This window comes from Ambystoma mexicanum, chromosome 4q (genome assembly GCF_040938575.1).
Source record: "Ambystoma mexicanum isolate Mex_15411 chromosome 4q, UKY_AmexF1_1, whole genome shotgun sequence".
In the NCBI taxonomy this organism is placed as follows: domain Eukaryota; kingdom Metazoa; phylum Chordata; class Amphibia; order Caudata; family Ambystomatidae; genus Ambystoma; species Ambystoma mexicanum.
In genome coordinates, this window is record NC_090928.1 from 71,726,350 (window position 1) to 71,746,919 (window position 20,570).

The 20,570-nt window shown below is 45.3% G+C and overlaps 1 protein-coding gene and 1 pseudogene across 1 annotated transcript in view; one reads left to right on the plus strand and one right to left on the minus strand.

Moving 5' to 3' along the window:
* RSPO3 (R-spondin 3) overlaps positions 1 to 20,570 on the minus strand; it is a 244,542-nt gene that overhangs the window by 120,851 nt on the left and 103,121 nt on the right. The window contains exon 2 of the mRNA XM_069607503.1: positions 690 to 881. Within this exon, the coding sequence (XP_069463604.1) occupies positions 690 to 881 (192 nt within the window). The remainder of the gene's footprint in view (positions 1 to 689; positions 882 to 20,570) is intronic.
* LOC138468476 (ER membrane protein complex subunit 6-like) lies at positions 19,149 to 19,525 on the plus strand (annotated as a pseudogene).

Sequence of the window (20,570 nt, forward strand, 5' to 3'; positions counted from 1 at the left end):
TCTAGCGTGTGGATATTTGAAGAAGGGGAGCAGTGTAAGCCTTGCTTGAAATAGATCCAGCCTTTCATTGGATTACTAATGATCGCATGGGGTACACCTAATCACACACACTTATCCGTTAAGTTTATGTAAATTTTGTTTAAAGAGTAGATGTATTATGAATTGTATTATGATTTTTTGATGCTGCTGTTGCATTGTGTCTCAGATGACATGAATGTAAGCAAACTGTAAGTAAGCTGCTGCAGACAGATTACGCCTGCAAGTACTGAAAGGGTGGGTATTTGGAATGCTGCGCTTGCTCTTATGTATTCCAAATCCAGCTGGTCTGAGATGGGGACTGGTTAGGTAGTGTCCCACTTTATATCATTCTGGCAGTGGCCTGTTGGCAGGCACTAGGAAAGCACCACAGCTATTCTTATTTTAGCTAGGAAAGCTAGAAGCTGCACCATCAATCTTAGCTTCCAAAGAAGCAGTCCCATTAAGCTTAAGAGAGAGATGCTTTCAGGAAATCTATCATTAATGAGCTCAGCATTTATCATAACAATGAACAAAAATTACTCATTCATAAGAGATAATGATCTAAGACTATTATTTTTGAGTGCATCATTTTTAACATGCAAGCCAAATATTTTCGTCAAACATTCATTGATCAAAACAAAAAACAAGAATGCATTTCTACAGACACTTACTTGTACAATTATTCATTTGCGGAGATCTTGTTCCATAGAATCCATCCGGACATGTTGGGAGGCATTGCCCAATTTGCCGCATGCCACTCCTCTGCAGATAAAAGAACAGCCGGGGTTTGCAGGAAGTGCATCCGTTGGAATCAGAGCATGTTGCACAGCCTGCTGGACAGTTTTGGCCGACATAAGGATGCACTGCAGAAACAAGGAAAAATAATAACAAGATGTTAATACAACCAAAATACAAATGTGAATGTATGTCTTAGAGCTGCAGGGGTGGTACAATATGGTATCATGCATGGACAATATTTATGTTTCCAGATGTTATTCAGCATTCATTGTAGTTGGCTCGTATTTTGTCTCCCACAACACGTGTTGGAGAGAGCACAATGCTTTATACATTTCAACTGTGTCAGTGTTTGTTCCCTTGCAATATGCAAAGGGAAAAACTGATACAAAGTATTTGCAAAGCTTTCAGATTGATTTTCCTCAGCAGAGCTGCTGGTGCATACAAGGAAACCTGTCTCTTTTGATGCCCAGAGACTGGGTATGCGCACAGGAAACTTTCATCCCTTCTACAACTATGGGGGTTGGTGGATTTTCAGACCCTAGGGCTCACCTTTATGGACTTGAAATGCCACACTGTGGCAGGCACCCACCCTCAGAGGTCTGCCTTGTCACATCATGATTGGTACCTATCATAACAGGGAACTACGTTTTTTTACCACATTTCACCACAAATGTAGAGCAGGGGTGGGTTTAGGTATTTAGAAAGGTGGGGGGAGAGGGGTTGAATGGTTCCAGGGGGTCTCTCCCCACATTTTCTGTGGTGAAATGTGGTAAGAAAAATCCCAAAAAATGGGCCTAAAGCAAATTGCTGCGAGGAAACATCATAGATCCCATAACAGTGCTTGGCCAATTGATGATCACTAACAATTAATAATGGCTATTAGCAGGTTTAGGATGAATCACAAAGTTGACAAAATGCTGGAATTCAGTATCAGAAACCAATACCCATTTTAGAAGAGAGGCAGCACTGAAGCACCAATTTATACAATAAATTGCATTGTATGTCAGTCTTTTTCAAGTACTACATAAGGGGTTTGAAATCCAACTTCAGTCTAAAGGTGATTATTATCACCAAAACTTGTATTCGCCATATTTCTAATTTGTTAAAGTTGTTGGAATACTGATGATAATTGATGAGTAGGATCAATCGATTGATCAGAGATCCTGGCTATGGTTTGCTCAGCTCTAATTGACTCAAAGAAATGTACACATGTATGATGGATGTTGATGCTCAAAGAGGGCATCAGGCCAAGAATGTTTTGAATTGATTAGAATCGCAGGTGAAAGGCACCTCTTGCTGAATCCTGTAAAAGGACCAAAACCAATCAAAGAATATATATGGAAAACAGGAAAGAGGTGCAATAGCAAGGTATATAATTGATCACCACAAGAGTGCATTTATTAGTCAATTTCTGTGCGCGAGACTCCTGTGGCGAAGAGGGTTTTATTTTCTCTTTCATTCCTTAATGTATTTTCACCCACATCTCTTTTTCCATCATCTGGATCCTTGCTGCTCATGTCCTTTCACCTCATGTCCCCCTTTTTTTGATTGAGTCAGCCTCCACACTCTGCTCTCCCTCTTACTCTTCCATTCCCTGCTAGAATTACTTTGTGTTTGCCTGGATGAGTGCACATCCCAGAAATGCAGAAGATTGATGAACTGTTGTCTGCTTTGGATATTAGATGGTGTTGAATCTGCTGCCTATGAACTACAACTATTGTCAGGGGAGGTACAGATATGAACGATATGGCATGTTCGGCAGATCACAAAACCTACTGGATTTTTGTTTGGTTATTTACCCATTCATTTACTGCCAATGACCATTCTCTTTCCTATACTGCATGCCCCTCATCAACCAAAACAAAACACATCTCTAGCCAATGAGGAGCTTTATTTACAGATCAAGTATCTTTGCTTAGGAAACAACAAAAACGTAGTTACGCAAACAAGTAGCGTTTTGCAGGCCATGCAAGGTGGTACAGTTTTCCAATGGCAAATGGCACCCTAAGGGGGTTACCCTATGCGTTGCAAGCAGGGTGGTCTGACTGTGGTCCCAGGAATTTGTCTTAGATGAAGCCATCCCAAATTGCCTCTGAAGGGGAATGTAAAGGATTCCTACCAAGATGAGTGTCGTCCGTGACTCAGGCCTCCCTTAAAAGACAGGGGAGGGACCATGCATAATGAGTGGCTCAGGCAGCACCCTCCATTCAGTTGTGCAGCCAGACAATTGGAGTGCATGTGTCAAGGATGGCACTCTATTAAGAGTGGCACAGGACACCCAGAAAGGGTTTGGGTGGTTGTGCCAAAATAAAGTGGACAGATAAGTACACACACAGCGGAAAGGAAAGAGAACGAAGAGTAGGCAAGAGTAGCAAGGAAAAAGGTATAGAATGAATTCCCTCTTGGGGTGTATGCAGATATAGGAAAAGAGTATTCCACGAACCTTAGGAAATACTCTAGCCTTCTGCACAGTTTGCTATAACAGAGGCCCACGCTGTTTGCTCATGGCTTGGAACAGCAGCTATGGGTGTCTGTAATGTAGAAACGAGACAAGGGAAAGGGCAGAGGTTGACTGATGGGAACCAACAGACAAGCTCTGTACAAAAGGGTCTACAAACAGTACAAGAGAAGATACTTACAGACAAATCCAGGAAAAGGAGGTTGATAGCAAACTAGCAGAAGGAAATGAAGGGAAAGTCGTGTAACAGGATTGGATAGCAGAGGACAGTAAGGAACAAGGTTGAGAGCTCAGAGGAGCAGGAAAGCAATGAGCAAGCCCACAGGAGCAGGGCTGTAAGGTAGAGAGCCCAGAGGGAAAGGGCTTAGGGCAGCAGAGTAAAGCAAGCTGCACGGCAAGGAACCCAGAAGGGCCGGGCAGCAAGGAGTGAGCCCTGAGGGGCAGGGCCGCTGACCGTAGAAGGTTGCAGAGGACTGTAGAGGGCTGCTAGGCCGAGAACCCAGCGGAAAAAGGTAGGTAGTAGGCAGCGGAGCGTGATAAGCTGCAAAGTAGGAAGCCCAGAGGACAAGGGCTGTAGGCAGCCGGAGTGAGGCAGGCTGCAGAGCAGGGAGCCCAGAGGACAAGGGCTGTAGGCAGCCGGAGTGAGGCTGGCTGCAGAGCAGGGAGCCCAGAGGACAAGGGCTGAGGCTGGAAAGCAGCAGAGCGTGATCAGCTGCAATGTGGAGAGCCCGGCAGGGCAAGGGCGGAGGCTGGAAGGCAGCAGAGCGTGATCGGCTGCAATGTAGAGAGCCCAGCAGGGCAAGGGCGGAGGCTGGAAGGCAGCAGAGCGTGATTGACTGCAATGTAGGGAGCCCGGCAGGGCAAGGGCGGAGGCTGGAAGGCAGCAGAGCGTGATCAGCTGCAAGGCAGGAGCCTGGAAGAGCAGGGCTGAGGCAGGGAACCCAAAAGGCTAGGGCTGTAGGCAGCAGGGTATAGCAGACTGCAAGGTAGGACGCACAGAGGAGCAGGGCTGAGGCAGGGAGCCCAAAAGGCTAGGGCTGTAGGCAGCAGGGTGTAGCAGACTGCAAGGCAGGAGCCCACCAGGGCACTGGAACAAAAAGCAGGTGAAAGCAGGAAACAGCATACAAAGTTTGTAGCTCGAAGCAAAAAGGTGCCGGAAGGACTCTCAATGCAAGAGACTGAGCTCTCGCAGGCAGCAGCCTTTATACTGCCCAGCCCAGCACAGAGGCAGGCTAACTGGTTGCACCTGGCTCAGCACACCTGCAGACAATCGGCCACCTCCCTCTCTGTTCCTGAGCTGGTGGAAGCAGAGCAAATCCCTAGGGCTTCTGGGGATTGTAGTTCTGATGAAGAAAAATAGGAATAGCCAGGAATAGATGGTTATAGCCAAGTGCATTATGGTAAGTGTAGTTTTCTGGAAAAAATAAAAAAGCACCAAAGTCTTGCAAATGGGAAATAAAGTCCAAATAGTGAATAGCGGTTGATCCAAGAGTTTTCTGTAGATAAATGAATAACAATTTGTCCATATTGATCGCCAATGTATGCGCCCATGGCGCAGGCATGACAGTATGCCCCTCTCCAGGCCCCTCTCCAGGCTCCCTGAAGACTGACCAACAAGAAGAAGGTCTGTCACACCGTGAAAGAGTCTTATTCCGAAAAGGCACCTCATGAAGCACCAAAAACTGTTTAAGGTTGTAAGGTGGGAGTCTTGAAAGGTGGAGACGGTATCAATGTGCTGAACCTTTGCGGTAGAAATCAGAAAAGACAAAGTCTTTGGAGCACAAAACCCAACAGAGTGTTCATGAATAGAGGAACTGTGAATGTCTGTTGCAGGTTCCATGGCAAAGCTTGCTTTGAAAGGCAACAGTAAGGTGGTGAAAGGTGGAGCCAGAGGTATAGCAGAGTTGGTTGCTTTAGGAAGGTTTTCCAAGGCATCAAACACAGCTATGGCAGAGTCAAGATTAGCCGCAGAAACGTCAGGAGTCACAGTGGCGGGTTCTCCATGATTTGTAGGAATTTCAGAAGCCACTGCAGCAGAGAGATCATGAATGGCTGTGGATAGTTCCGATGCTGTAGCAACTGGGAGAGTGGGTGCCATAGAAGAACCAGCGGACAGTGACGCACCTGAGACTGATAGAGTAGAGTCTGGTAGTTTTAGTGCTGCAGAGGCACCAGCAAGAACAACCAGAGCTGTAGTCCCAAAAGAAAAGTTGTTATCTGACTTAGCAACAGGTTCTGTCCTTGCAGGCAGAGAGGAAGGGGGTGCTTCTGCTGCGAAAAGAGTGATGTGAGATGCTGCAACAGTAGCAGATTTAGAAGTATTAGCAGGAGGAGCAGCAGAGATTGGGCTAGCAGATACAGTAACGGGTAATAAGACAGATGTGGGGTCATGATTGGGTAGGCGTTCTGAAGGCTGATCTTCAAAGTCTGATGTGCTCAAATTACTTGGTGGGTCTGGGGTATTGACTGATGGAAAGGCTGGATTCCAGGCCTTACCATGTCGATCTCTAAAGACAGTATTTCGGGTGTAGGACATTGTGACAAAAGGTCTGGAATATTGTGTCCCTTCATAGAATGTTTACTATGTAAATAAACAAAGTCATCATAGAGATCTTCGGTCTTTCTTTTAAGGCGTAGGAGTTTTTCGTGTAGCAGGTATGTATCATTAGCCTGATCTAAAGCTTCAGAATCTGGTGTGGCAGAAAATTTGGTTGTAGCAATGGGAAGACTGACCTTAAGGTTATTGTGGTTGGTAGATACTGGGGAAGTATTAAGACCACCGATGGTCAGTATTGGTCTTTTGTACCCAGGACTAGGTGAACTAACCTCAGGATACATAATGCCGTGTCCTGTCAAATGAGGGTTTCCAGTAGACTGGGGAGCTTGCCAAGCAGATCTTGAACATATCACTCTAGCAACAGCGTACTCTGGTTTAGAGACCCCCACAATGAGTGAAATATCCTTGGCTGTAACAGTGTTAGAAAAATTATCAGACGCAGGAGTGTCTTTCACTGTTTGGGCTAACAAGATCTGTAAGAATTAATTATCTTGCTGTAGCTCTTCAACCGATAAGGACTGCGGATCATAGTCGCAAATGTCATAATAGTTATACATGGAAGAAGGGTCAGCAAGCCAGTGAGTGTAGTACTGTGCTTCTAAATCTTTGTTTACTAAGGCGAGGCTGTTCTTTAGACTAAGGTTCTTGTTTGCTGTCTTTAGGGAAAGTATAGATTTTTGCAAAGGTTTCTTAACCCAAAAGGAAAGCATCCTTGGTCTGTGTGTGCCTTTCCTGCCTATGGAACAAGACATTTTTGGCTCTTGCATTCTGTCAAGGATGGCACTCTATTAAGAGTGGCACAGGACACCCAGAAAGGGTTTGGGTGGTTGTGCCAAAATAAAGTGGACAGATAAGTACACACACAGCAGAAAGGAAAGAGAACGAAGAGTAGGCAAGAGTAGCAAGGAAAAAAGTATAGAATGAATTCCCTCTTGGGGTGTATGCAGATATAGGAAAAGAGTATTCCACGAACCTTAGGAAATACTCTAGCCTTCTGCACAGTTTGCTATAACAGAGGCCCACGCTGTTTGCTCATGGCTTGGAACAGCAGCTATGGGTGTCTGTAATGTAGAAACGAGACAAGGAAAAGGGCAGAGGTTGACTGATGGGAACCAACAGACAAGCTCTGTACAAAAGGGTCTACAAACAGTACAAGAGAAGATACTTACAGACAAATCCAGGAAAAGGAGGTTGATAGCAAACTAGCAGAAGGAAATGAAGGGAAAGTCGTGTAACAGGATTGGATAGCAGAGGACAGTAAGGAACAAGGTTGAGAGCTCAGAGGAGCAGGAAAGCAATGAGCAAGCCCACAGGAGCAGGGCTGTAAGGTAGAGAGCCCAGAGGGAAAGGGCTTAGGGCAGCAGAGTAAAGCAAGCTGCACGGCAAGGAACCCAGAAGGGCCGGGCAGCAAGGAGTGAGCCCTGAGGGGCAGGGCCGCTGACCGTAGGAGGTTGCAGAGGACTGTAGAGGGCTGCTAGGCCGAGAACCCAGCGGAAAAAGGTAGGTAGTAGGCAGCGGAGCGTGATAAGCTGCAAAGTAGGAAGCCCAGAGGACAAGGGCTGTAGGCAGCCGGAGTGAGGCAGGCTGCAGAGCAGGGAGCCCAGAGGACAAGGGCTGTAGGCAGCCGGAGTGAGGCAGGCTGCAGAGCAGGGAGCCCAGAGGACAAGGGCTGAGGCTGGAAAGCAGCAGAGCGTGATCAGCTGCAATGTGGAGAGCCCGGCAGGGCAAGGGCGGAGGCTGGAAGGCAGCAGAGCGTGATCGGCTGCAATGTAGAGAGCCCGGCAGGGCAAGGGCGGAGGCTGGAAGGCAGCAGAGCGTGATCGGCTGCAATGTAGGGAGCCCGGCAGGGCAAGGGCAGAGGCTGGAAGGCAGCAGAGCGTGATCGGCTGCAATGTGGAGAGCCCGGCAGGGCAAGGGCGGAGGCTGGAAGGCAGCAGAGCGTGATCGGCTGCAATGTAGAGAGCCCGGCAGGGCAAGGGCGGAGGCTGGAAGGCAGCAGAGCGTGATCGGCTGCAATGTAGGGAGCCCGGCAGGGCAAGGGCGGTGGCTGGAAGGCAGCAGAGCGTGATCGGCTGCAATGTGGAGAGCCCGGCAGGGCAAGGGCGGAGGCTGGAAGGCAGCAGAGCGTGATCAGCTGCAAGGCAGGAGCCTGGAAGAGCAGGGCTGAGGCAGGGAACCCAAAAGGCTAGGGCTGTAGGCAGCAGGGTGTAGCAGACTGCAAGGCAGGACGCACAGAGGAGCAGGGCTGAGGCAGGGAGCCCAAAAGGCTAGGGCTGTAGGCAGCAGGGTGTAGCAGACTGCAAGGCAGGAGCCCACCAGGGCACTGGAACAAAAAGCAGGTGAAAGCAGGAAACAGCATACAAAGTTTGTAGCTCGAAGCAAAAAGGTGCCGGAAGGACTCTCAATGCAAGAGACTGAGCTCTCGCAGGCAGCAGCCTTTATACTGCCCAGCCCAGCACAGAGGCAGGCTAATTGGTTGCACCTGGCTCAGCACACCTGCAGACAATCGGCCACCTCCCTCTCTGTTCCTGAGCTGGTGGAAGCAGAGCAAATCCCTAGGGCTCCTGGGGATTGTAGTTCCGATGAAGAAAAATAGGAATAGCAAGGAATAGATGGTTATAGCCAAGTGCATTATGGTAAGTGTAGTTTTCTGGAAAAAATAAAAAAGCACCAAAGTCTTGCAAATGGGAAATAAAGTCCAAATAGTGAATAGCGGTTGATCCAAGAGTTTTCTGTAGGTAAATGAATAACAATTTGTCCATATTGATCGCCAATGTATGCGCCCATGGCGCAGGCATGACAGCATGTTGTTGTACAGCACACAACTGTTACTTTAAGATTATGCACTGCACTAATGTGCGGCAGGTATGGGGTGGGGACTAGTTGTGCTCTTGCTTCTGCCACACATTAGTGTGTTGCGCAAGGCCATAAAATGGTCCATTGTGTTTACTTCTGAAATAAGAAATATCTGTGTTTCTCGTGCTAGCAAATTCTATGACTTAAAAAGTAGGCCACATTTTCTACAATTTCCATTTATCGAGGCGTTGTGGACAAATCAGCATGAACTGGTGAAGCCATCAATTTTTTAAACACATATGGGCAGATATGTGTCTTTCGATGATCCTCTGTAGATCTGGAACATTCCATCCAGACCAGAAAACATAATGTAATTCACAGCAAAGGTATTGTGAAGCCCAAACTCATGTGGGTATCCCTCCATAAAAAAGTTATTGTACAAGTGTTAGAGAGCTGGGCAGGGCTGTCGACTTCCAGTTAGCCATTGATTGGTGTCTTCTTTCTGTGTTGAGGAGGAGTAGCTTTACTTCCGTATATATACCGAGTTACTGTGCACCCATCCAAGACATACATCAACTTCAATCTTCTGAATGGAGGAATAACATCCTCTATTTATATAAAAGGCCAGATGTATGTTTGTCCGATGCCATCATGCGCAATAGATGCTGCCCGAATGGACAGCTGGAGGGAGCTGTTGCCTTAGGATGTACAGTGGTCCAATTTGCATAGCTTTGCCTGTTGTCACCGCTAGAGGGAGCTGTAGGCTGAGGATATATAGTGGTCCCACTGTGTGAATGGAAACCTGCACTTTGGCCCCTGTACACTAGTTACTCATAAGAGCAACAATATAGACTATCATGCAAGAAAACAAAGTGGAGACAGAGATACACATTTGGAAGTCCAGCCTCTAAATCAGATCATAGTTAGTATTTGCAGGACAAGGACATAACTCTGTAATTATGCAGCCTCCGCCAAAGTGGTCCTCCAACTCCAAAAAACCCTTTAAATGTGAGGTTAACCAAACCTTTTGTATTATTGACTACCTTCTTGTAACCAAATAAGGTGATGTGATAGACCAATTTCAAAGTAGAAAAGAGGAAAACAAAAACTTGAAAAGAACAAGGTTTTACCTGATCAGTGTACCTTGAGTGTGGAGGGGTACATCAGTGACATCCCCAAAATATTCCAAGTGCAATGCTCGCCTAGTGGAAGAAGCTCTTTGGAACCCCCTATTTATTGTGCAATGCTTGGTCACCATTAGGTTTGGCAACAATCACACTCTGTTATTACTGCGCCATGAAGTGTGAGGAATCTGGCATGAAGTGCTATCGAAGAACACACTTTGTTTGTATTATTTATAGTAGTAGCTACATGTATCTCACAGCTGTTGAGCATTGAGTGGAACAAAGACTTCATGAAGCTCCAGCATACAGGAAGGGAATCCCTTTTAGGAAAAGTATAAATCGGAAATAAAATGTTGCGTATCCTTAATGACAATAATTGTGGTAATTTGTGTAAGCCTTCATGTATATGGAACCACTTCTCATTCCTTTAATAACTTATGTTATTATTACTCACTCATAGTACTCAATTTATTGACTTCCGAATTATCAAGAACTGAGTCTGCACTGACCGGGGTTTTCAGCCCTTTGTGCAGCATTTTCCCCATTTCTGAAGGTGATCACATTGCGCCTGAGCTTTCCAACCCTTACTATACCCTCACATCACACTGCTTTTCAAATGCCCCATTGTCTACATGTATCAGCAGCCTGGCAATAAGGCAGTCATCGACCTGTAGCAATGTGGGTCAGCTAAACCTCCAGTCATATCCAATGGGACAACCAATTATTTGCTCCAGATCAATGAAATGTACTCAAAATGGAGGATGTGTATGAAGCAATATATTGAGCACACTAGATTTGGCCAACAGAATAAATATCATAGGGCGGGTGTGAGACGATATCTATCATGTCACTCCACATGAAGGGGTGTGATGTCAAATGGGATGTCCCAACAGCTTTTTTTAGCCCCCGTTTTTTTTATTTTTTATTTTTTTACAACCTGAAGGATTATCAGAGGAAGAATTAGAGGGAGGACTACCATTTTCAGCTCTAGGGCTATTAACGATGGGAGGTGAATTGCTCCAATAGTGGGAGATTAGTATTACTGAAATGGTGGGGGAAAAATCAAATGGAATCAAATTGTTTTAAAAAGACCCTTGCTTTCTTTTTGAGGTTAATCACTCCTTGTACCTATGGTTTTTCAATTTAAACAACAGCCATTCAATATTTACAAATATGGTAGTGATGGTTGGGACATCAAGTTAAAAAGTGAAATCTCATTGTCAAACTAACAGTTTAGAAATATTACATATCTCAGTTCTCCAATATAATACGCTGTTATACTGCGCAATCCTGTCCTTTCACAAGTCTCTTATCTCAAAACCTGCAGCATTTATATAAGCAAGTGGTTCACCGACTAGGATCCTGCTGCACTTGAATTAGCCATAAGATTAAAACAGGCATTGGCAGTGTCAACAGTTTGGGCTTTTGTGTAGGCATGGCAAAGGCACTTTCAAGGCACTGCTGTAGTGGTATTAACTGGCCATTGATGGTAGTAGGTGCAAAATGGTGTGAGAACCAGGGCATCTAATAGCAGTACCTGGCAGATGTCTAATGCTTGCACACAAGCCAAAATGGTTGGCGTTTGCAAATGTTTGTTTTTAACAGGGCTTCAGTGAAGGACACGCAGAGTGCTTACAAATAAAGTGGCTAAAGGCAGACCTGGTTAAGACATTTTTATTACACCAATAGTGGGTTTACAACACAAATTAAGCCATTAACTCTCAGAATACTGCTTTGAAAAAACACTGGCAGGCACTTAAAGAACAAAGGTTGATGGTAAGACTTGATTAAAGCATGCCCAACGAGTTCCCATGAGGAGGTGGTTAGGCGGGGAGGGTCAGGAACTGGGTGGGAATGGCCAAAGGGATTAGCATAGCCATAGTCATTCAATGGGTGGGCAAATAACCAAACAACACCAACAAGCTGTGTGTCCCTACTCATATGTCTTTTCTCCCTAGCTGTACTCTAATGCAACAGTTTCTTTTATAGGTGTCGCAAGCGACACCTAATAGCCCAAACTAAAAATACAGTCCCAATTCTGATTACAAAATGGCAACCATATTTCAATGCCATTATCAAAGGTATTTTGTGTGGGGCAAAGCTGTCATTGGAATGATGCATCACAGCTGTCTCTTTGTCTGAAAGTGAAGGTGCTGGACAGCTTGGTATCCGACAGAGTGGAGTCTGGTGTTTGGATGACTGGCACCATGGGTATGCATCGCCTGCATGTCAGTGTAAGGAGGTGTTAGAGGGGTGCTTGGCACTGCCCTGCAAGCTTTGTGCAGCAGCTAGACTGCACTGAGGTAGGCTGTGAGGTGGGATCTGCAAGCATTAACTCCTGGAGTGGAGTCGCAGACTCTGGCATTATTTTCCTCACATCCCCCTTCCTCGTGTGGTGCAGGTGATCATACATGCCCACATTATCCATTCCATTTGGGGCATGCTAGTCCAGTCCTAGTTTTAATTTTGCCAGCCTCTGGCATTCGTTTCCTTGCATCCCCCTTGCTCACGTGGGGCAGGTGATCAAACATGCCCACATTATCCATTCCAATAGGGGCATGCTAGTCCAGTCCTAGTTTTAATTTTGCATTCTGCGGTCTGAGATTTATAATGGGGAAGTGCTGGACTACAAGTTTCAGAATGTAAAATTAAATCCAGGACTGGACTAACATCTCCTGAATGGAATGGATAATAATGGCAAGCATGTGTGATGCCTGTCCATAAGAATCCAGCCTTATTTCTAAGGAGAGGGTTGGAATTACCTATATTTAGTGTAAAATGCCTTTAAATGATCATGTTTAACACATTAGAAGAACACACAATTGAAGTAACAGGTTGAGGATTTTATGTTGCGATGTAATTCCATTCTAAATTAAGGAGAGAATTTTGATTAAACTGACGAGGATAAATATAACGTCTGGGTACCCTCATGTATGCTGTGTGATTTGTGGGGATGTCGCTGCACCCCTTGTGCCCGAGTCTCAAACTAAGACACACAGTAGAAGATCTCCCATGATAGCATTAAGAGTGGACAATCATGTCCATTACGGAATATCTTGATCTCAAAACAAGACCAGCAAACTGTCAATTCTGAAATGTAGTGCCTGACAACTTGCAATTATACAGGTGGCCAAAAGAGGGCTCTCTTCCACTTTTACAAGAGGAAAATCTATCCTATCCTCGGTCCGACGTGTTTTGGCGCAGCGCTTTCGGCGCCCGCTGTTTCGGCGCAGCGCCACTAGCACATGTCTCTTTTAGGAGAGACCTGATGGCGTCGAACAGAAAGGCATAGGGACCAGCCTGGCGGGATATTTAAGTTTGCTTAAATATATTATCTACCGCAGCACGGAAAAATGTAGTGCTTTGGTTGACAGTGAAAATTCACTTGGCGCTCAGTACATGGAGCTGTCTGTCCTGCGAGTGAACGCTTCATGCACAAATAGGTTACTGTGACCTGCAAACATAACATGCGAGATACAGCCACCCATTTGTGCATGGTGTGTTCACACAGAAGACAGCTCCATGCACTGAGCGCTTAGTTTGTGCTTAAATATACTGTCAACGAAACGCTGCATTTTTCTGCGCTTCGGTTGACAATATATTTAAGCAACCATAAGTATCTCTGAACACCTAAAAGGGAGCTGCCCCCAAGTCGTAGCGGCGAAAGAGCTGGTGCCGGAAGTGCAGGAAATATACTCGTAAAGGCAGTTGCACGTGACTGAAGAATACTTAAACTTTATGCATAATTAGAAGTCCATGAGGGGCGCAATCACAATGGCGGTGGTTTATGCAAGATTATGGCAGGTCAGATGTATAATTCCTGTTTAGTGGACGTTGAAGTAGGTGATTAATCTATTTACCTCACCTACCAGGCAAGTGACCCATACGCCAAGGAGTCACAAGAAAAAATGCTTACATGCTAAAACAAACATCAATGGAAATATGGGTCATGTTGACGTTCTAACAAATGTGTTTTTGGACCAGCCATTAACATTTTATTTTGAAAGCATCTGGGGCCAGGTTACAGAAACGTTACACCCGTGCAAGTGCAAGGTTGCACGTTATTTGCACTATGATAAAGTTTTCCCTAATTCTTAAAGCTCTGGGACATATTAGGAAACCATTGCACCATGACAAGTGCAGGTTGGCATGTTATGAGCCCCAGGGTACCTGGGCATCACTGCATTTTAGCACGAGTTGCTAATAAAGAATCGTATTAGCACTAGGGCACATTTTGCTACGGTGAAAAAATGCATCGGAAATGTGTCTTTTTTGCACTATGGCAATTGTTGCCCTGGTGCTTATGCCATGTCAACCTGCACTTATCATAGTGCAATGCTTTTCTAATATGTCCAAGTGCTTTTATAAACGGGGCAAACGTTGCCCTCGTGGTAATACCGTGCAACGTTGCACCTGTGCAAAGTTTCTGTAATCTGACCCCCAGGTCTGCAAACACTTTTTTGGTCCCTGCTCTTTCTGATGGATATTAAACAGTTTACACCTGAAGTGGATAATGGCATGGGAATCTCTGTGCTCCACGTGCCCATATCAATCCCAGTCAGAAAATGAACTCTGATCATGGCTGCGCGTGACCATGCGCACAATCATCATCAGTAATTGTGGCTGCCATGTGCAAACATGGAGGTCGCTATTTCACAGGATCTCCATGGATTCCAGCTGCTATTTTATGGCCCAGAAAAGCAGGCACATTCGATAGGGAGCCCAGCCTGTCTGCCTGCGTCAAACCTTGAATCAATAGAGGTGCTAACAGACTCCCTGCACGGAGCGAGAATCTGCACAGCGATGGTTGCCCACTCCGTGCTCATCGCCATCTACGGAATCAGGACCCAAATGACCAAGATGCAGAAGCACTCAGAGAGTTTCAGGCCTTGTCACTCCAACAATATGAGGGTCCACATCTTACAAAATAGTGCTTCCTGTCCCTTGTAATGATATATGGCGTGCCTATACAGGACTGCAAAATGGAAACGGTCTGGGTCATTGCACATGGACCAAGAGATCTCAGATTCTCACAGGGTACCTGCTTAGATACAGTTACAGAACAGAACTAGCTATCGCGTGGGTCGTGCATACAAAACTGCGTGGCTCATGAGTAAGCGTGGGCAGGCGATCTCAAGTATAATATGCGGGCTCCCGTGAGTCTACTAGTGGCCATATGGGTAGCTTCATGGGTTTCTGCAGATTTTACTTGCAGCCCAGAACTGCCTGAGTCTCCTTTAAGAGCCATACATCTTCAGGGAAGTACAGGGGAGAAGTTCTGGCAGTCTTAGGCTTACTCGTGTGAAAAAGCCTACACAAAATAACTTCAATGCTACAAGAAGAGCGATAGAACGGCTGTAGGGAATGGGAGGGGTTTGGTGAGGCTAGACAGGGGGAGCGGGGCAGGGTCAGACTGGCACAAGAAATAGGCCCGGTCACCCCAAAAAAAAAGTGGGCCACCCCTCGCGACCGTTGAACTTTGATGACATCACCGGAAGTGATGTCATTTGACTCCGTCCCGAAGTGAAATCTCGGGAAGCGATGAAACACGACCTTTCACCCCTTGACAAAACAGGAAGTGTCATCAAATAGCATTGTTCCTAAATACACAAAATGACTGTGAATCCAAGCAGACGTCCAAGGCCAAATGATAATATGTTATTGTGTAGCACTTACGCTTAAGCTCTTTTTTATAGAACAAATATGCATACAATATCACCCAACTTGTGTTGGTACTCATTTATCGACCTAAGAAGGCTTTTTGAAAAAAAACAAATTATTGAAAGAAAATATATTTATTTTTTCACTTTTTTTTCCAAACCGCCCCAGCCATGGCCAGAAACCGACCCCCACTCCCCAGGGACGATTTCGGCCGAGCCCACGGGCTGAATGGCCAATCCGACCCTGAGCGGGGGTTAGGAAGAGGAAATTCAGTCCTGTTCATCTATAAATGTTATGCAAGTAGGAGAGCACATTACACCATGCATTAATGATATCTCAGTAGATTGAGGAACCTACTGAAGAGTGTGTAACCTGCAGGTCCCAGATTTGAATCTTATTAAGAAGAAATCAAACCTACACCCTTCTGAACTTTATCAAATCAGTACATTTGAAGTGGGGAATTGTAAGATTACATGTCAGATCAGCAAAGTCTGCTTATCATCATTCAGAGGTCTATACGTTGCGTCTTATCAAGGGTTATAATATCACACTTTATAGAATTCCTAACAGACATGGACTTCTGAAAAGCCTATGTGGGAAACTGTATGCCTGTACTCGGGGTGCCGGTGAGAGTTACGGGGAACTCTGCCCAGTGGTGCCAAGGTGCAAGCTTGGTTGGGGGGACCCCAGCACTGTTCATGGGATGCATGTGTTCACGCTTTGGGAGCTCGCAAGTGTAGGTGAATGTGGCTGTTTTGGCTTTGCATGGGGGCAGGTTAGCAGCATTCCGGACGCGACTTGTAAATACGGTTACTTTGCGCTGTAGACTCCATGAACTTGCGGGGCGCACATTTTTTATTCTGAGTGCAGGCTCACGCAGTGTCTTTGCAGGCTCAGCAGATCAGGGGGAAATGCACATTTTTCCATGAATGAGGGCCCTATATTTTAAATGTTGGGGTTCAAAGGAAAGACACAACATTCATTCCTCCACACTACTTGTTCCCCACCACCGACGACTGGAACTCCTTCTCCAGTTATCAAGTCTATTCCTACTACATGAGATTTCAAAAGTGTTCTGGGAGGGTCTCCCTTCCACTCGGAGCATCTGAGTTGTCGAGTGGTATTTACCTACTCCCTGCACCCTGCCTTACCCCTTCTCCGCGACCCAGATGTATATTCCACATATGAACATTCTACAACATATGTAAATCCTGCATAATGCCAATCCTGCTCTCTATACTTGTTAAACATGGCTTGTCAGTGGTCTCCCCACTTACTTCCCCAATGCCCCCATCCACACTTGGTTAACCTCACGTGTACTCTTGCACTATTGCAGTTCACCACACAGGGGGTCTACTCACTCAGCCAAATGTCCCCATGCACAGAGGTTTTAACAAAGCTCTATTTGTGAACTAAATAAATGCACATACATACAAATACGTGAGGTTGTCTGTATACACCAAGCAGGAAATATTATGGGAGACAAAACACCCTTAATGCCACACTTTCAGAATCTATATCACCCACGCCCCCAGGGGGAATAGCACGTGAGTTCCATAAATGATTCTCTGTTGCAAAGATCTAGGAATGTAGATGAACTGGTGTTCATGCACTGGAAATGTTTGTTTGCTCATCAAATAACTAGCGCTTGGAGACCATGCAAATGGCTCTGGTGCACAGTATAAATCAGCAGAACACAACATATACCCCTACCGGGCACTTATGCAAGCTGCTCACACATTTCATGGGTGTAAATGATCAAATGCACTGCCCTGGGGATATAGAATGAAATCTGCAATTAACACCAACCATGAAGCAGAAAACCCATCCAGGTTCAAATGCACATGTTTCCGCGAACGACTAACCACGCGCCTCGCATATCACAGACAATCCGCTTTGGGATATAAAAATATGGCAACCAGCCAAGGAAGCTAGCAGGCACTGTTTAGGTTTTCCAACGTGGTACCCCAGCCAAAAAAAAAAAAAAATCAACAAAATCAGATCTGTTTTTCATTTTAATGGATATCCATCGGTGTATCCCTGCCATTAAAAAAACTGAAAAATACAACAAACATTGTTGGAATAAAAAATGCATTTTGATCTTCGCCATAAGCACAGAGCTGGTTTGTTCCGCGAGCCGGGCAGCAATCCCTCGGTTTTTCTACCCACCCACTCAAATGGCCTGGCCAGCGGATGAACACATCAGATCATCTGTAAAGGGTTGACAGATCGAACGCGGATTTGACAAATCAAGGTCTGATGAGCATTTGAGAACTAGAGCACTGAATGCTTGCATTATGTCGACTGCCGGCTATTGGGCCACAGGAGAAACGCGACTCAACTTTTGAGAGCAAACGTTTCAGCGCCTTCCTCGCGGGCCTGGGAAACTCTTTGATTTGCTTCGCTCTAAGGTTTTTCGGTGAGTGAGTGGTGCCAAGAAAGAGACGGGGTGGGGAGCGGACGCCGGGCTCATCAAGCGAATGGGATGTCTCAAAATGCCGAGGCACCTACAAACTGCTTCATACGCAGCATTATCATACATGTTATTATCATAAAAAGTGTTCTCGCCTGCTCCGACACCTGACAAGATGAAGGTGGAAGTCTAACAATATGATATAATATGATAGGCAATTCATAACGAGCTTAATACCCAGAGGTTTCTAAGCGCGGACCCGGGGATCGAGCCTTTGTTGCTCCGTGTCATCTTGCTCCCAATGCGAGCACGTTGCCACTGAGCTATCCTCCCGAGAGAACATATTCAGCTGAAGAGTAGGAACATGTGTGTGATAATGAGATACGTGGCCTTGAGAACACCGAGATTTGAGGACAATCCAGGCAAGATTATTAAAATACCTCAAATACACCAGTCTCAAATCAAAATAAGACTTCTATATATGTTGGGGCAGAAAAGAAAAGGGGTTTCTACCCGTAGAATGAGAACAATATAGTCACCCAGTCAGAGGATCTGTGGGTGGGGTGAAGGGGGGTGCACATGAAAGATGAATGGAGGTGTCACTTTGTTTGGGCACAAATGCTGAGAGCGCCACCTAGTTGTGCTCTTGAGATGCTAGTGTCGGGGGTAACTGATGCCAGTGGGCACATTGTCTGCATCAGTGTTGTTCACAAAGTATTTTGGGGCGGGGCAGAGCCCCGGCAGTCTCCATATATTCTTTTTGACCAGGGGCTGTGGCGCTTCTCCTCGTGGTTCCCAAATAACGATATGCACTTCGCACCCTGTTGTTTGCACTTTGATGCAAAGGGATGATCACATTTGAGTCCGGATATAGGTAACCTGGATGCAACCAGAAACTCGACCTCGGGGGTGGGGAGAGGAGGGGAGGCACAGCACCCTGTGGAGGTGGGGTTACTGATCTAGCTGCGGCCACAGCCAGCGGTGATTATTTTCCCCCTGTACTGACAACCGAGTCCTCAACATGTGATGGCCCTTAAAAATGTGCGCCCACAGATAAGGATGTAGCCAAGTGTTAATGGCCCCTCATCACACACGAGGAGCTTGAACTGCCTTCTATAGGCGGAAATCAATCGAGGTTTTAGTTTAAGAAACATTGTTGTACTTTGTAACTTAGCCTAAGTATTATTTCTCAAGATCCGGTATTACGTTTTGCATTGAAAATACAACATATGTCTATGTTGTAAAAGAAAGATGGCTGCTCCCGTCCTCATTTTTTGGCCCTGATGGTTGCTGTCCCTGATCGGTAGCAGTAGGATCGGCGGTTACCTTACCCGAAGGACATTGTGAGAATTTGTTCTCTAACTAAAGCAACCTCCTACCACAATGGCCAGGTTGACGATGAAGTGGGAAGGCCCACAGTTCATTAGCGAAGGTGCAGTGAGAGGCAATGCAGCAGTTTTGGACTAACGCAGGACATCTGTGTCTGCTCTGTCTGGGGCTACGGCAGGAATTCTGGGCTTGACTGGTCTCTACGGCTTCTACTTTAACTTCCTTGCCTCCTTCCTTCTGTCTTTGCTCCTGGTGCTAAAGTCTAGCGGTTGATGGAACAAATACTTCAAATCCCGAAGACTGCTCTTCACTGGTGGGCTCGTTGGAGGCCTTTTCAGATATGTCCATTTCTGGACTTTCCTTTATGGCATGGTGCACATCTATTGAAGCAGACTTGGTGTTTTTTAATTACATTTGAGGACTATTGCTTAGTTCATTTAATCCACCAAATCAAGACTCCTTATTAATATACATTTTTTCTGTTAATTGTGTGCATATGCTGTATTAACGTATGTTGTACGCGGTTTCTGTTTACTGAACTAAATCTAATGGAAGGTACTTGTATTGCCTACATTTTTTTTAAATAAAATAATAATAATTAAAAAATACATAATATGCACTGTTTGTCTTGAAAACAAGATGTTCTTAACTTTTCTAAAAAAATAAACGAAATAGACCATTATGAAATAAAAACAATTCTTGTCAATCGCAATCCACCAATTGGTTTCTGTAATTTACTGTCTCTTTCTTTTGGGGAATAACACATTCAAAATCATGCAGTCCCCCTTCCACGGTTATGCATTGTTTGGGAAGACAGCGCTTGCCTAAGCCTCTCGCCATCACTTTGGGCTATTCCCAGTCACGCCTCCTTGTGAGAGGCTCTCCTCAATTTTTCATCCCACTTCCTGGTCTTTGCCTATGCCCAGCTCATGAGTTCCAAGTTTATTGATACATTGAAACGTAAGTTCTTACCTGTTCCCAAAACACACACATTTCTGTTTTTTTAGTGTAAGCAAGAGCTTTCATTCTGTATTTGTAACAACCAAAGGTATCTCGTGAATTTGCCGAACAGAAAACCCTTATCTTCAAAGATGAATTACCTTTTTTGCATTTTCCTTTGTAAAAAGTGTGTTAAAGTTGAGGCATAGAAAAAAATCAAAATAAGGCACCTAATCCTATACAGATAAAACAAGCTAAATATCGATCCTCAGTACTCAGCCGAATGCAATTTTGAATGCATCAGATGTAACATTGAGAACAAAAAACATAACTCATGGTGATATAACATATCTATGTAACCATAGTGACAAACAAATCACAACTTTGTGGGTTGTGAAAATTATGTGGAAAAGTAAAAATGAAAACGGATAAGTACACAACAAAAGAAAATCAAGTGTCAACTGCACAATATGACTGCCTCTGTGCTGTGGTAATGGCCTTCCTCAGGGGGCCCAAAACAGAGGAGTCGCATATGCC